This window comes from Camelus ferus, chromosome 8, assembly GCF_009834535.1.
Source record: "Camelus ferus isolate YT-003-E chromosome 8, BCGSAC_Cfer_1.0, whole genome shotgun sequence".
Lineage (NCBI taxonomy): Eukaryota > Metazoa > Chordata > Mammalia > Artiodactyla > Camelidae > Camelus > Camelus ferus.
In genome coordinates, this window is record NC_045703.1 from 20,686,711 (window position 1) to 20,701,441 (window position 14,731).

The 14,731-nt window shown below is 41.0% G+C and overlaps 1 protein-coding gene across 3 annotated transcripts in view; it reads right to left on the bottom strand.

Annotated features, from left to right (window-relative positions):
* The window catches only part of UBE3D (ubiquitin protein ligase E3D), a 261,385-nt gene that overhangs the window by 126,094 nt on the left and 120,560 nt on the right, over positions 1–14,731 (bottom strand). Inside the window, exon 10 of one of the 3 annotated variants that reach the window (XM_032484516.1) lies at positions 3,227–3,794. The exons of 1 other annotated variant lie outside the window; for it this stretch is intronic. In XM_032484516.1, the coding sequence (XP_032340407.1) occupies positions 3,774–3,794 (21 nt within the window). In that variant the 3' untranslated portion in view covers positions 3,227–3,773. One more of the 3 variants, XM_032484515.1, reaches the window with a different exon arrangement.

Genomic DNA, 14,731 nt, shown 5'->3' on the forward strand with positions numbered 1-14,731 from the left:
AACACTAGTATGGTAGTGATTTATTTCTTTTCGAGAAAGAGAAAAACTATCTTAGAATGAAATTCTGTTTTATGCACAGATTGAACTCTGCTTCATCTAATTGATTCCAATCTCCAACAACTAGATGGAAACACAGTGAACTCTTAAATAGTCACACCAAGTCACACCAATATCAGCAGCGTTCATTTGCAAAAACAAGAGTATACTAAGGTCAGGCCACGTGCCAGGAAAAGACTCAGATTTTGTGCCTCTGTGACACATTCCAATAGGCAGCCACCAAATTGTTACCAAATGCAAGTTCACGTGCCCAAAGTACACTGAGGCCAAACAAACCAAAACACGGGAGTTTGGAGCACAGAAAGGTTTACTGCAGGGCTGAGCAAAGAGAACGGGTGGCTTATGCTTGAAAACCTTGAACTCCTGATAGTTTTCAGGGAGATGTTTTTAAAGGCAACATTTGAGGGGGAGGATACAGCTCAAGTGGTAGAGTGCATGCTCAGCATACACAAGGTCCTGGGTTCAATCTCCAGTACCTCCTCTAAAAATAAGTAAGTAAACCTAATTACCTTCCCCCACCAAAAAAAGATTTAAAAAAAAGTTAAGGCAGCATCTGGATGAGGGCTGCAGGGTGTGTGACTTTCTTCTGACTGGTGGTGAGGTACAGGGTGGTATGTTCCAGAATCTGTGTCAGCCTGAAGTTGCCATCCCCCACCCAGGTGGGGCTTAGTTCCTGCAGAGGAACTCAGATGTTGCTATGTGTCTTCCTTGAGAGGGAACCAGGACCCTGCTTTAATCACCGCACTATAGTTTCTTGATTACTTCTTTGTTTCTGCTTTCCCTTACTCCCCTGATGAGCAACTATTTGAACCTGCTCTTTGGTATTCAGGGAGACCTAAGAGACTGAAGTCTTTTTCCTGCAAATAAGAAATGTGAGACACAGAAAGGCTTTTGTGCCCAGGAGGGCCCACAGGGCCCTACTTGGTTTCAATCCCCTCTTTCCTTTGATACTCCTCAATCTGGAGAACAGGTGTTGGATAAGAAAGAGAAGAATGTCTTCGATAGAGAGGTTAATCATAAACTCAGCAGAGGAACTCGGTTTAAGGGGGACTCAGCTTCTTTCTGGCAACCTGGGGGGGGTTCAAAATCTTGTTCTTGTGACTCAATAGCAGTGGTGCTCAAGTGGGGTTGATTTCAGCCACCAGAGCCATGTCTGCAGACATTTTCAGCAGTCATAACATAACTGGAGGGTGAGGAGGCTACTGGCATCTGGTGGGTAGAGGCCAGAGAAGCTGCTTAACATCCTCCAAGGCACAGAAAGGTACCGGAATGTGTCATCCCTAAATATGCCACTTTGACGAAGGATTATTTTGAGCCAAAGACAACTGAAAAGTGGCAGAGACAAGAAAAGCTTTTTAACCTCCCCTTAACTGCCTAAAAATAAAGTATAAATTTCCCCTTTTGTAAAGGAAATTTACATTTATAAAGGAAATTTCCATTTGTAAAGAGGTCTCTGTACCAGGAAAAGGACTACACCTGGAGACAACTCTTTTCATCTGAGAAACTATTATCTGCACAACAGGACAGTGCTTATTTACCACACATTTCCTCCCTCCCCTTCCTATAAGTGCCTCCCCTGTCCAGAAGTCCCAAACTCTCTTCTCTGTTTAGCCTAAGATGGTATATAAACCTCAATTGTCTGGCCACTTCCTACAGTCTGATTTCTCTGTGAAACTTCTGTGCAGATGATGTATCTGTCATTAAACTGGTGGAGGTTTTTTTTTTTTTTTTCTGTTGTTAATCTGTCTTTCTAACCGTTTTGATTTGCAAGCCCCAGGCACTGAACCTAGGGAGATATAGAACAAAATGTTTTTCCTTCCCACAGCACAGGATAGTCTCCCCCAATAAAGAATTATCTGGCCCACACTGTAGACAGTGCTGAGGTCGAGAAACCTTGCTCTATACAGACTAGAAATCTAAAGCTCCAAAAGTCAGCAAGGTGTCTGGGAGTTTAGTAGCTTTGGTGAAGTCAAACCAATTCTCCTCTATGGCTGTGAGTCCTGGACATAGGATTGAAAAGAACTTCAGTGTTTCAAACCGTGCTTAATAAAATGACTCTGCAGGATCAGACAGGATTTATTGCTATGTCTGTCCACCACTTACAGAATTAGGAGGGCTACACCACTGCTCTGCTGGTACGACCCATGTTTTGGTTAAACTACAAGGAAGAAGAAATCAGGAAAGGTTCACTAAATCATACTGCCAGTGACCCCTGTGTTAAGGGTGCTAGAAAATTAGGGGGCAGAAAACTGAGGATTTCTTTGAGTAAAGAGGTACTAGTTGGCCTGTAAGGTAGGATTAACACCAGTAGGCTTGACGAGCAGCAGATACAGCTGCAAATCCAGATGTTGCTGGAGAAGGGGGAGCAAAAGAATAGTCATGTCCTAGGTCTCAGGCAAATTCCTGGGACGCGCCTGGCCAAGTGAGGGTCCTTGGCTTCATGCAGGAAAGAATTCAAGAGCAAGCCATAGTACAGCGAAAGTGAGTTTATTTAGAGAGGTACATGTTCCACAGGCAGAATGCAGTCCTTTTCAGAAGGGAGAGTGGCCGGCGGTGTCGGGGTTGTTAGTTTTTGTGGGCTGGGTAATTTCATATGCTAACAAGTGGGAGGACTATTCCAACTATTTTGGGGAAGGGGTGGGGATTTCTAGGAATTGGGTCACTGCCCACTTTTTGGCCTTTTGTGGTCAGCCTGGGAACTGCCCTGGTGCCTGTGGGTGTGTCATTTGGCATGTTAACATATTACAATGAGTGTATAATGAGGCTCTAGGTCTACTGGAAGTCGAATCTTCCGCCATCATGGGCTTAGCTGGTTCTAGTTTTTGTCATATCTTCCAGGGCTGTGTCATTCTTTTATAGGTTGTGCCCTGCCCCCTTCACTCCTGGCTCATAGAGACAGTCCTCCTGAATGAGAAGTGGGCAAGAAGGATCAGCCTGGCGGTAGGGACTGTGTGGTTAGGGACAAGTCTCAAACCTTCTCTATGAACTTGAGACAGGGGCTGTGCCCAGTGGGCCCCGCGCCAGCTCTGTCCTCCTCAGCGGTTTCTCATCACCTGCTCTGGCACACAGGGACTAAGACAACTCTGTAACAGGACGCCAGTGAGCTGTATGTATCGATCCACCGTAGTATTTGGTAAAGGAAATAAAGAACAGAAGGAACACGTGCAGGTTTGTATAACTGGGAAAACCTTTAATTTGATAATCACACATTCAACAAACATTTATTTACTGAGCAGCTCCTCCTAATAAGGTACACAAAATTCCATGTTTTATTTAAAAAAAAAAGTTTTTATATGAAGCTGAGAAGTTCTCTGAAAGTTTATGTCCTAGGATTTAGGGCAGCTAACATTTGGTTCCACCAACGAAGCGCCTCGCTGCATTCCACACGGGACAGATGGGTCTCCACCAGCTAGATCTCTCCAGGTGGTGCTGACTCAGCACATATTTGAATGCTCCTCTCCATAGGAAATGGAGACGTGAATTCCATACTTCTCGCTCAGCCTGCTACTGTGACTTTCTTCACAGCCTTGGGTTTTGCAAAGATTTCAAGTTAACTCTTCTCTGAGAGAATATATGCAAACAAGTAAACTCAAGACTGCCATGCACTGCCCTCACTCTCTAGCTGGGTTCTTGTCTCTGTCATTGTTGCCCATTGGGCCGACTGCCAGCCACCGGTGCACCCTGTGCTGTGGAGAGGAATGTGACGGCCCCCGCAGTTACATCTTCAAAAAGGCCACCTGGAAAAGGAAGAAAAACCCACAGTGCTTTCCTTTTATAACACGATGAAATGGCCAAGTGCGCATCAAACCTGAATCAGGTGAGTTTGATGAGTAAGGATGCTCACTGGTCTACAAAGAAAAATGACTCTTGGTCCAGCCAGACATGGCCATTTTACAGCAGGAGCCAGTGAGTCCTTTTTAAAATAAACTCTACAGTAATTAAAATCATTCACATGCACTTTATAGAAAAAAAATGTTTTAATTGACACTAAAGTTGCATCAATGTGAAGTAATCCAGTTCTTTTTCCCATTGGTTCAAATGGCTGTTTTGGACCTTCCATAAGCAGAATTCTGAGTCTCAAAGATTCCTGGACAATTCCAGGTCCCCATCACGACCTGTAATTACACCAGCCTCTCTTTAGGTCATGTCAATGCTTTTAATCACATTCAGCACATAATTCTATTCATTGTGCTTGTCAGTAGCTATTTATCTTAAACCTCAGTTGTTTTTAAAAAGGCTAATTCTTAGAGGCTTAGGTACGGAATATTTTCAGACTAGTTGATAAGGCCCAGATCAAATGAGTCTAATTCCCCAACAGTTTTAGATAATGGAGAAACTAACAATACAGTCACTCGTAAGCGTTCAGAAAGTTTTAGTTCAGGGGTGATAATAAATTGGGGATGTTGCCAGTGTCAGGAAGGCAGCGGAATGCAGACGAGAGAGAAAGATGGGGAAACGCTGTGGGAGGATTGGAAAGCTGGTCCCAGGCCTTTTTTGTCAGGGGAAGAGTGAGCCACAGAAGCAAAAACATTCTACTCTTGGACAGTTGGTACTTGAGTCCCCATACACAGTTGAAGGAGGCTTGTATTTAATGATCCCTGTTAAAGGGAAAAGGAAAAGCAAGAGTCACGCAGGGCAGAAGGCACCTGCTTAATGGTGAGTAATTCAGAAGGATGTTACTCTTCATCCTGTGCTGGTGAGAGAGGCACATGCTGGGTTTCCATATCAACTTCCTGCTGAGTTTCTGTATCTAGTTCGGCAGTGAGAAAACCCCAGTGGAAGGAGCAGGCCAAGAAGGAAGGTTAAGATTCCCAAGCAAAATGTAAACATGGACAACTGACGCAGACCTCCAGAGCTTATTGTGAAGAGTAAGTGAGACAATTGTTATGAAAATACATAGGTTTCTCTCCCTGGCCTCTCAGCTGATGACAGATATCAGGAGCCCATGACTATTCCGATGAGAAGGGGCCGTTGAAGAGGGACCAGCTGGGCCTCCAGGGATGATCACAGAATCGCAGGGAAGGAGACGTAAGGGTGGTTGAATCTGGCTTCTGACTCACAGTGGATAGTGTTTATCGGGAGATGCTGCTTCTCCAAGAACAGTTTACAGAGACCCTCCAAAGAAGACAAATGCCACTGCTAATACTCAGACACAGAAAGATGATGGATGAAAACCAGTTATCTTTTTAATTCTGAAAAGTGCTATGTCATGGAGTATCCCAAACCAGGAACTTCTGAGAATAACCGATGATGATCAGCGTCTCCATAAATACAGTTAAGAACTTGAACTCTCGAATCATACAGACCAGTGGTTCTCCACTTGGGACGATTTTGCCCAGCAGGGGCACTTGGCAGGGTCTGGAGATGTTTTTGGTTGGCACAATGTGGGGGATGCTATTGGCACCTAGTGGGTAGAGGCTAGGGATGCTGTTAAACATCCAATAATGTGCAGGACAGTCCCTCATAAGAGTGATCAGTCTCAAAGCGTTGCCAGTGCCAATGCTGAAAAATGCTGACATTTAGAATTACATTGCTTTGTGACCTTCCACAAGCTTGCTAACCTCTCTCAGCCTTCCCTTGTCTGCAAAATGGGAATTAAAACAGGACATAACTGAAACTTGTAAAACACTTTCCTATTTTGACTCTTCATCCCCGGCCCAGTCTGGTGATTGAGGTAAAGCAGGCATTTGAAACTTTGTTCTACCAATGATGACGCAGAAGCTCAGAAAAATTAGGTGACTTGCTCAAGATACAAAGCTAGTCAGTAGCAATGATGGGTTCAGGGAGAAATTTTGATTCCTTATCCAGGCTGTTCCCACGGTAAGTTTACAGATGATTGAGACAAAGCTGCAGGGGTTTGGGGACTTTAAATCTTCACTATTGCCTCAACTGTTAAAGACTTGTTTTTTTCCGCATGCCTGTGAATATGGACTCAAGATGGATAAAACTACATAAGAGGGTGAGCTGATTAAAATAAATAATGCAAAATGGAGCCCCCCACCAAAAAAGAAAAAACTTTAAATTTGACCTAATACGTCTTTTTTTTTCATCTTTACTTTCTATAGTGCTGCCTGCCAAGTACACTATGCATTTTGCAGGACTTAATAACAAGAAAACTGCAATCATCCTTGGGAACAGGAACTGTACAATGCATTCTAGCTTCTTTTTATTTAAAACATTGTGAGTTAACATTCCAAATGCTGATTTTGTGTTCCCGAGCTTTTAGCCATGACAGGAAAAATTGCTTTCCCTAACTGCCATTTATTTTAAGAGGGGATAATTTTATTTTGTTCCACTACACTGAGAAAAATCCCTGTATTTCATCTTTTCAGTTTTATTCCCAAAAGTAAAAGTTTGAACGCTTTTCAGAGTCTGTGAGTACAGCTACAGCTTCAGGCTCCGCTGCCACCTTCCTGGAATATCCAGCTACAAAACTACAAGTAATTATTAGAAACTAGAGAAGACGGGACTCTTTTCATGTTGGCTGGAAGGTCTGACTCCCTCTGGTCTCTGCACCTGAATTTGGACACTTGAGAATGGAAAGGGGGAGAGAGAGTGAAAAAGCCTAAAAATAATGTCTCTACTTTGAGTCACCGTCTAAAAACAATCTTCTTAAACCACAATAAACAGGGCCAGGCTGCTGTAATAGCTGGCCGAACGCTACCTCTATAAGGCTTCCATACAACTGCACAATATGTTAAACACTTCTGAATGTTCTTTTTATCTTAGTTAACAAAATTATACTATGAAATTCTATTCCTCAATGTATTTGCAATTTCAATCAATAAAAAGATGTGCTGTCGAAGCAGACTGCACAAGATAAAATTAACATTGAAAAAAAGGTACATAAATGCTTTGAGGTGTGTTAAACAAGACAGATAAAACTGTAAAATGCTGTAAAATGTGAGTTTCAAAATAACTGTGCGCTTTAGAAAAGCCTCTTTAGAGTAAGGAGCAGAGCCAGACACAAATATGTTCCTTTTTAAGGGTACTGTAGACTTAAAAAAAAAAATATATATATATATATATTTTTGGCATAGAATAGAGTTTATACCTTCTATTATAAAACCCAGTTTCTAGGATCAAACTTCATTTACAAAATAAAATACACACTATAAATATAAATATAAAAGTAATAAAAGAGAATGACTTTCTCAAGCATACCGTTTATTTATTTCAAGTCTTAAATAACAATGGGGTGACACAGTGTTTCCTGACTCACTAATTCAGCATCAATCAGGCCTGTGTAGATGACACCTGGACTCAACTTCTTTTTTTCATTCTGAGTACTTCTGTGTTTGAATTTTCTTTTTAAATTGAAGTATAGTTGATGCACAATGTTGTGTTAGTTTCTGGTGTACAGCATAGTGATTCAGTTATACATATACATATGTTCCTTTTCATATCCTTTTTCATTATAGGCCATTACAAGGTATTGCGTATAGTTCCCTGTGCTCTACAGTAGGGTCTTGTTGTTTATCTATTCTGTACATAGTAGTTTGTATCTGCTGATCCCGAACTGGATTCAGCTATTTGAGCTGAATAAATGTGTAAGATTTTCCTCTCTGGGCTGACAGGCTGGCTTCATTCATTCCATTCATTCAACCATTAAGTACCATCCCTGTGCCAGTAAATGTCCCATCACAGACCCCACTGAGAAGAAGAAGGCACTCCCTCCAGGTGCTAACATGTGAGTGGGGGAGACAGTCAACACCCTACTAGGATTATAATACGGTAGAGTAGGTTTAAGACAGACACCTAACAACTGCTGGCAGAAAAAGACCATACTTGGGTTATGAAAGGAAGTGAAATTTCCAAGGCCGTCGCCTGAACGAGGTAGCTGTGACTCTGATTATGAATGCTGTGACAAGGAGAGGCAGGAACACCTGGCATGGCCCAGGGTGGCAGAAACTTCTTTCCACTAAAAGATGCTGGCTTTGCTAAATGAACTCGTAGCAAACAGGAAGGAGGGAACAAAGGACCAAAGATGTGAGAAGCAATACAAAGAGGAAGATACCATCCCTCTTAAATGACAACAATTCTACATCCTCTTAAATGTGGACAGAAATACTAGATTAAGGAAACATCAGGGCAGCCTTCCAACTCCAGGGTTTCCTCATGAATTTGCTAAAAGCCTTCAGAAAGGAGGAAAAAAGCAAGTAAGATCAGTGTCTGTGACGTGATTTAGACCTTTACTTTGTCTTTTCTCTAGGCCATGGATGCACTATGATAATTTACAGAGCAATCAAGGGCTTGTTGGTTTTCATCTACCAGGGAGCAGTGAAGCAAAGCACAGCTGTGTTTTCTAGCGGACGGCAGTGTGTGAAGGACCAGAAGACAGTGGTACATGTGAAAGAAAGAGGACTGATGCCTCTTCATGTCCAGATGGGGCTGAACACGAGGACAAATGCAGCAGTTCCTGGGTCTTGAGCCTATTCTTCAACAAAAAAAGAAAGTTCTAGATGTAAGTTTCTCATCACTCCTCTCAGGGTAAGCAGACTGTGGAGCCTTGTTGGTGCGCGATGGTGCCCCCGCAGCCCTGCAGGGAACCAGCCGTTCTGAGCAGTCACTGAAGCTCCCAGTTATATAAGGCAAATCCAGTAACTTCGCTAATGATAGCAAACCCATGAGGCAAGCGTTCATATGGCAACAGTCTAGTTATTACATAAAAATATGTCTTCTCAAGCACAAAACATATTTGTTAACAGAAATAATAATTCTACGATACCAATGTGGGTGGGTGTTAAAATGAATACTGTTAAACCGTGCTACCACAATAAATACACCGTCACTCAGAAATCAAAAGGTCCTTTCAATTTCACGTTCCTACAGAATGTGTACAGGAGGGAACTGGGCAGAAAGAAACGGCGGTACCACTGCAGCTCTGGACAAGAGTGGTGTTTTGAAAATCACCACTGCACTACCCTATTGGCAACATGCCTCTGATCAAATGAGGCATTATTCAGAAATGGAGTTACCTGGGCTCAGAAATGGATTGTTTTTCTATAGCATCAATTCATTAAAATTTTCAGCAGTGAAGACACTTTAATAAATCGTATCTCAAGGAAGCCACACTTGCTCTGATCTATCTTAACGTGGAGAAGCATGGGTGTTGAAGAAGACAACGTACTTGGGACATCAGTACGATGAGAAATTCCAGGAGGGGACACAAACCCACATGGAGACAAAAACAACTTTCCATAGCAGATAACTGGTTCCTGTCATCTAAAGAGATTTATTTCTGTGATATTTTAACTCTCCTATTTTAGCTGCAAATATGATTTCTAATAGAGATGGAACCAAAGGAGAGACTTGCTTCATCCACATAAAATACTTTCCAACCCATTGTCCAGAAGGGAGGAGGGACTAGCTTGTGAGGCCGGGGCCGTGGGTCCCACTAGGTAACAGTGGAAAAGTGCCAGGAAACATCAGGCAGGGATGCGGTATTGAGTGGTCCTGGGCCAGGTCTATTCAGGTGCATGAGTGCAGAATTCTGTCAAGTAAAAAGAATGGCACAAAGTGATCTCCCATAGTTTTTAGGAAAAAGGCTGAGGAAGGTTGTAGCTGCCTCTGTAACTGTCCTGGACAATTTTCTTTCTTGGTTGAGCAGCCTTATTTGTGTTGGTTGATATTCAACAAGTTCTTTACTGTAATTATTAAAACTTAGAGAAGTCAAGACCTGTATTGCTTATTGTAAGACTTTGTTTTAATAACTCATCTATAAATATATTATAGACAAAATGAGAAAACGCAGAAACATAGAGAAAGAGGAAAATAAAAAAAATTTAACTCCATTATTCAGAGATAACTACTATTAATATTTTGGATGTATCCTTTTAGATTTATTTTCTATGTATAACTGGTATTTCTGTATATGCTGTTTTGTAGTATATAGCTTCCTTTTAACCTAACATACTGTGGTAATCTTTCCATGACAATGAATATTCTTCTATGGCATTTTAATGGCTGCATTATATTCCACTGTATATCTGGATCACTTTTAAAAAGCGGGGGGGGGGGGGGGCGGGGGCAGATGCATAACTTATTTCACCAGAAGCATACTTAAGAGGTTTTTGTTTGTTTTTGGAGGAAGAAGGTGAGGGGATGTTATTAACTGTTGGGCCCAGAGGGCACTTTAAGGTAATCTGGCCTGGGTTTTCAAGGTGTTGTCTCTGGTCCAGCCTCACTGGCATCACCTGGGAACTTGTTAGTCAGGCAGATTCTCTTGCTCCTTTCTAGACTTGCTCAACCAGAAACTCCAGGGGCGGGGCCTAGTAACTGGTGTCCTGTAGGTCCTCCAGGTGATTCTGATGCACACTAGACTTTGAGAGCATTTTATCCTGCTGAGCAAACTTAGGGACAGTGACTGATGTATTTACAGTGACACAGCAAATTAGAGGAAGGACTCAAACATGGGTCTGTTCCTCCTACTCCAGTGCATTTGTTTCTGGCCAGTGCAAAATGAAGATGCTGGTATAGCGTGTCCAAAAATCCTTTCAAAAAATGAATTTTTTTCTTCAGAAAGTCAGTAAGATTGTCAAACAAGGAAGAAAAAAACAAATTATGTGCAGACCAATATCCTGGTATTGATGAAGGAGACTGGGCCCAACATTGACCAAGGGAGAGCTGAGTCCTTTTTGTTAGGTATCCAGAGACTGGAGCAGCCAAGAATCTCAAACTGACCCACTGTGTAAAGCTAGACTATTAAGAGTTAAGTGAATGCTTTTTGGAGGTGGGGAGGGTTGGGAGGGAGGAGCGTCTAATATGCCCTGATGCAGTTTTCTAAATCTAGTATCTGTAGCAAAACTATTTGGTTAGTTCAGCTAAAGGAAAGTGTCACAAACTTGACCTCAGAATAATATGGCAAAGAAAAAATTCTCCCATACATACTTGGGGTATGTCTCTCAAACCCACAGTACAGACATTCTAGAAAACAGCTTGGCAGTCTCCTTTAAAACTAAACCTGAAATTACTCTATGACCCAGCAATTGCAGTCTTGGACTTTTATCTCAGATAGGAAGACTTTATGGTCACACAAAAACCTGTTCATGGCAGCATGATTTTAATAGCTAAACACCTGGAATCAGCCCAGATGCATGGTTGGCAGTACATCACACCATGGAAGACTTATTCAGCAATAACAAGCAGCAAATTGTTGATACACGCAACAACCTGGAAGATTCTCCAGGGACTTCCATCCAGCTCAAAAGGTTACGTACTGTATAATGCCATTTATATACCATTTTTGAAATGACAAGATGTCACAAATAGAAGACAAGGTAACAGTTAGCAGGGGTTAGGGATGGTGGGGAGGGGAGAGAGGGTGTGATTATAAAAGGGCAACAGGAGGGATCCTTGTGCCAATGGAATTGTTTAGTGTCTTGACTGTGGTGAAGGCTGCACAGACTTACCCAGGAATTATATAGAACGTCATTCACTTGCCTGTAAGCGTGCGCGTGCACACCCACAACCACACCCACACCCACAACCACACCCACACCCACACCCACAGACACACGCAGAAGAGTCCAAATAAAGCCCGGGAAATCTTAGTAAGACGGGAAAACTGTACCATAGTTCTGTAAAATGTTACCACTGGGGGAAACTGGGCAAAGTGTAACAAGCGATCTTTCATACTCTTTCTTACAACTGTGAGTGAGTCTACAATTATTTCAATAAAAATTTCAACTAAAATAATGCTACAATACTTTGCAAATGACCTTGTCTAGCTTACTTCAATCCAGTTACCTGTAGTGTAGCTTTGAGATGTATTATTCACAGTCTTGTTCACATTGATGTTATGGTTAATATATCACTGTAATCCCATTTTCCTCAGTGGAATGACCTGACTAAGCTAGTAAGTTAATTTTGGAACGAGTCCCAAAGCAGATGGCTAGCGTGAGACAGAACACCATTCTATGTAACATGAGTTGAGCTGACAGCCCGGCATTAAACTCTTAGGTTACACACAATAGCACCTTAAATCTTAGGTTGCATATGAAGTACTTATTCTAAATAGTCACTAAGCACATTTTTTTGCTTTTTTTATTGCCCTAGAGTAAAAAAATGAGAAAAGATTCTGGTGTTTTTTTTAAAAACCCAAATGGCTGCAGCAAATTTTCCAGACACATAATGGCACTCAACAAATATTTTTTTCAGATTGAATACATTAGATTAAAATTCAAATTTTAATCTTAAAAGTAATAGTACAAAAGATTTGGGGAAACAGGAAAAAAGGAATAAGAAACATATGCTATTAATACCTTAACATAATCATCACTTGGGTCTATTTCCATGTAGCCTTAAGATGCACTTTTCTCATCCTGATTATCACATGTGCATATTTTTTATATCATAAACATTTTTAGGTGCTGCTCAGTAAGTCTTTATTCTTATTATAATAGCTGCAAAATAGTCCATCACAACTTAATCTATTACAAACTGAAGCTGTTCCTAGGTTTGTTAAGATCAAAAGTAATAATAAAATAATTATTATCATGTTTCTAGATTTTGTCAGTATTTTAGAATATCCCTTTAGGACAGAGTCCCAGAAATGGGATTACTAGCTTAAACGGTATGAATATTAATACAATTTGATGCATATTTTTTCCAATGAACTGTACCAATAGGTAATGCCACCAGAATCAGGTCTTTTTTTTAAATTAGTGTTAATTTAATAAAAAGAAATCACGTCTCAATGCTCTTTGAATTCATTTAATTGATGTGAGTTTAAACAGTCTCCTAAATGTTTGTTTAATAATTGTTTTTCTTGCAAATTGGTTAACTGTGAATTAACGTTCTTTTTTTTTTTAAACCTACCAACAGGGGGGTTAATTTTTTAAATAGTTTGTATAAACTCTTTAGTAAATGTTAGTATGTTTTTTATGCAGTGAATAAATTAAGTACCAGTCATGGTCTCATATCACTAAATCCTTACAAAATCCACTTGAATTAAATATTTAATTTAGTTGTCCCCAAATTATAACTGAGGAACCAAGGTTCAGAGAAGCTGAGTAACTTTCGCTCACTGCTAAAATCAAGCAACAAAGCCGGGTGAGCAATTGGGTCTTTGTCTCTGAACCTAGCGTTCAATCCATCAACAACGCTCCCTTCCATCTAATTACAGTAAGAGATAATTGCTATAGTAACTTTAGTGGAAGAAAGAATCCATAATATTCCAATTTTAAGCCGGATTTGGTAGCAGTTGAAATGATGCAGTTGCTCTGGTTTTTAAGAAGAAAGTAGATTACTTCTTCCGGGTTAGAAGTAAGGAGGAGAAAGAAAAGACAGAAGGGCAAGTTAAAGCCCTCCTCCTTAAAAGAAAATGACACTTTGATTAGAGGAGAAAGCTTCTGGCCAATAAGGAGAGCCAGCAGGATAAATGAGAAATTGGCCCGGAATCTCAGAAAGGAATTTTTGTCTGTAAGTTTAGAAAGCAGGGTAAGTTATACTAGTATAGTTGGGTCAGTTCAGTAGAAAGGATTACGACTTGGAATAATCAAATCACAGTTAAGGCTCAGAGAGAGAGGGAACGAACTGCAACCAGAGTCCTGTTTTCTTTAGCCACTTACTACTGAGACATTACTTTGAAAATCTAGTATTTTAAAGCACACAAATCTTTAAAAAGGAAAGCATGGAAATAGGTGCTTTTTTTTTTAATAAATACTTTTTATTTCTTAAGCCTGTTATGCGGAGTTGCTGTAAATAAACAGCGCTCATAAAACTGTAATGAATCTGTTTAAAGGAGGAGCAGGAGGATTTTATAGCTACCACATGAAAGTCAATGCTTGTCCCTACAGAAGGGAGAACACTGAAGAGGACAATGCTGTGCAATTTTTTTTTCTTTTTATTTTTTGATTTCTGCTTTAAGCCGCATGGAAAGCAAAGAGGGGCTCTTCTCTATAGAACTGTTCGTGGAGCATCTCCAAGTCAAGAACAGCTTAGGGCGTGGGAGGAGAAAAGAGCACGGAGTAATCAAGGGCTCCCAGGGTTCAGAGTGGTAGCTTTTACACCTGCCATCTAAGCTCCAGGAGAAGCCAGAAGAAATGAGGGGGATTCCAGGAAAGTGCACACAGCTGCACTCTGATATGGAAAGACTGTACAGCTAGAGACAGAGTCCATGAAACAGACAGAAATGAAGGCAGATTGGTGTGAGAAGACGGTACTCTATGCAGCTAGAGGCCGTGGGAGAGCAAAGATTCAGGCTCTGGACTAAGGCAGAGACGAGACAGCATCCCTTCCCTGACACCTCTGAGCTGAAAGCCCCACCGATGGCTGTGGGCACTAGTGACAAAGGACATAAATGGCCCGGCAGGCCTGGGAATGGACAAGGCTCAATAACTATCATTATTATAACTATGTAAATGTTTCATGTATTTTAAATATTGCTACAGATGCATCTTCTCTGTCTGCTGCTCATGAATAAATTCATGCTTCTTTAATTATTTTTTAAAGGAAGAAGTACAAATGGCTGATTGTGTATATAAAATATCTGAGGCTTACATAAGGCTTTCTTTTGCTTCTACTACCTGGTAGCAGTAATACCTACCAGGGACAGGTTCAGAAACTGCAGACACTGCATCTGAAGAAAAAGCTGCAAACCTGTGCTGTTTGCAAATATAAGAATGTAGATGGCTTAGTGTAGAATATCACCTGCTACTCTTAAAATAACTCC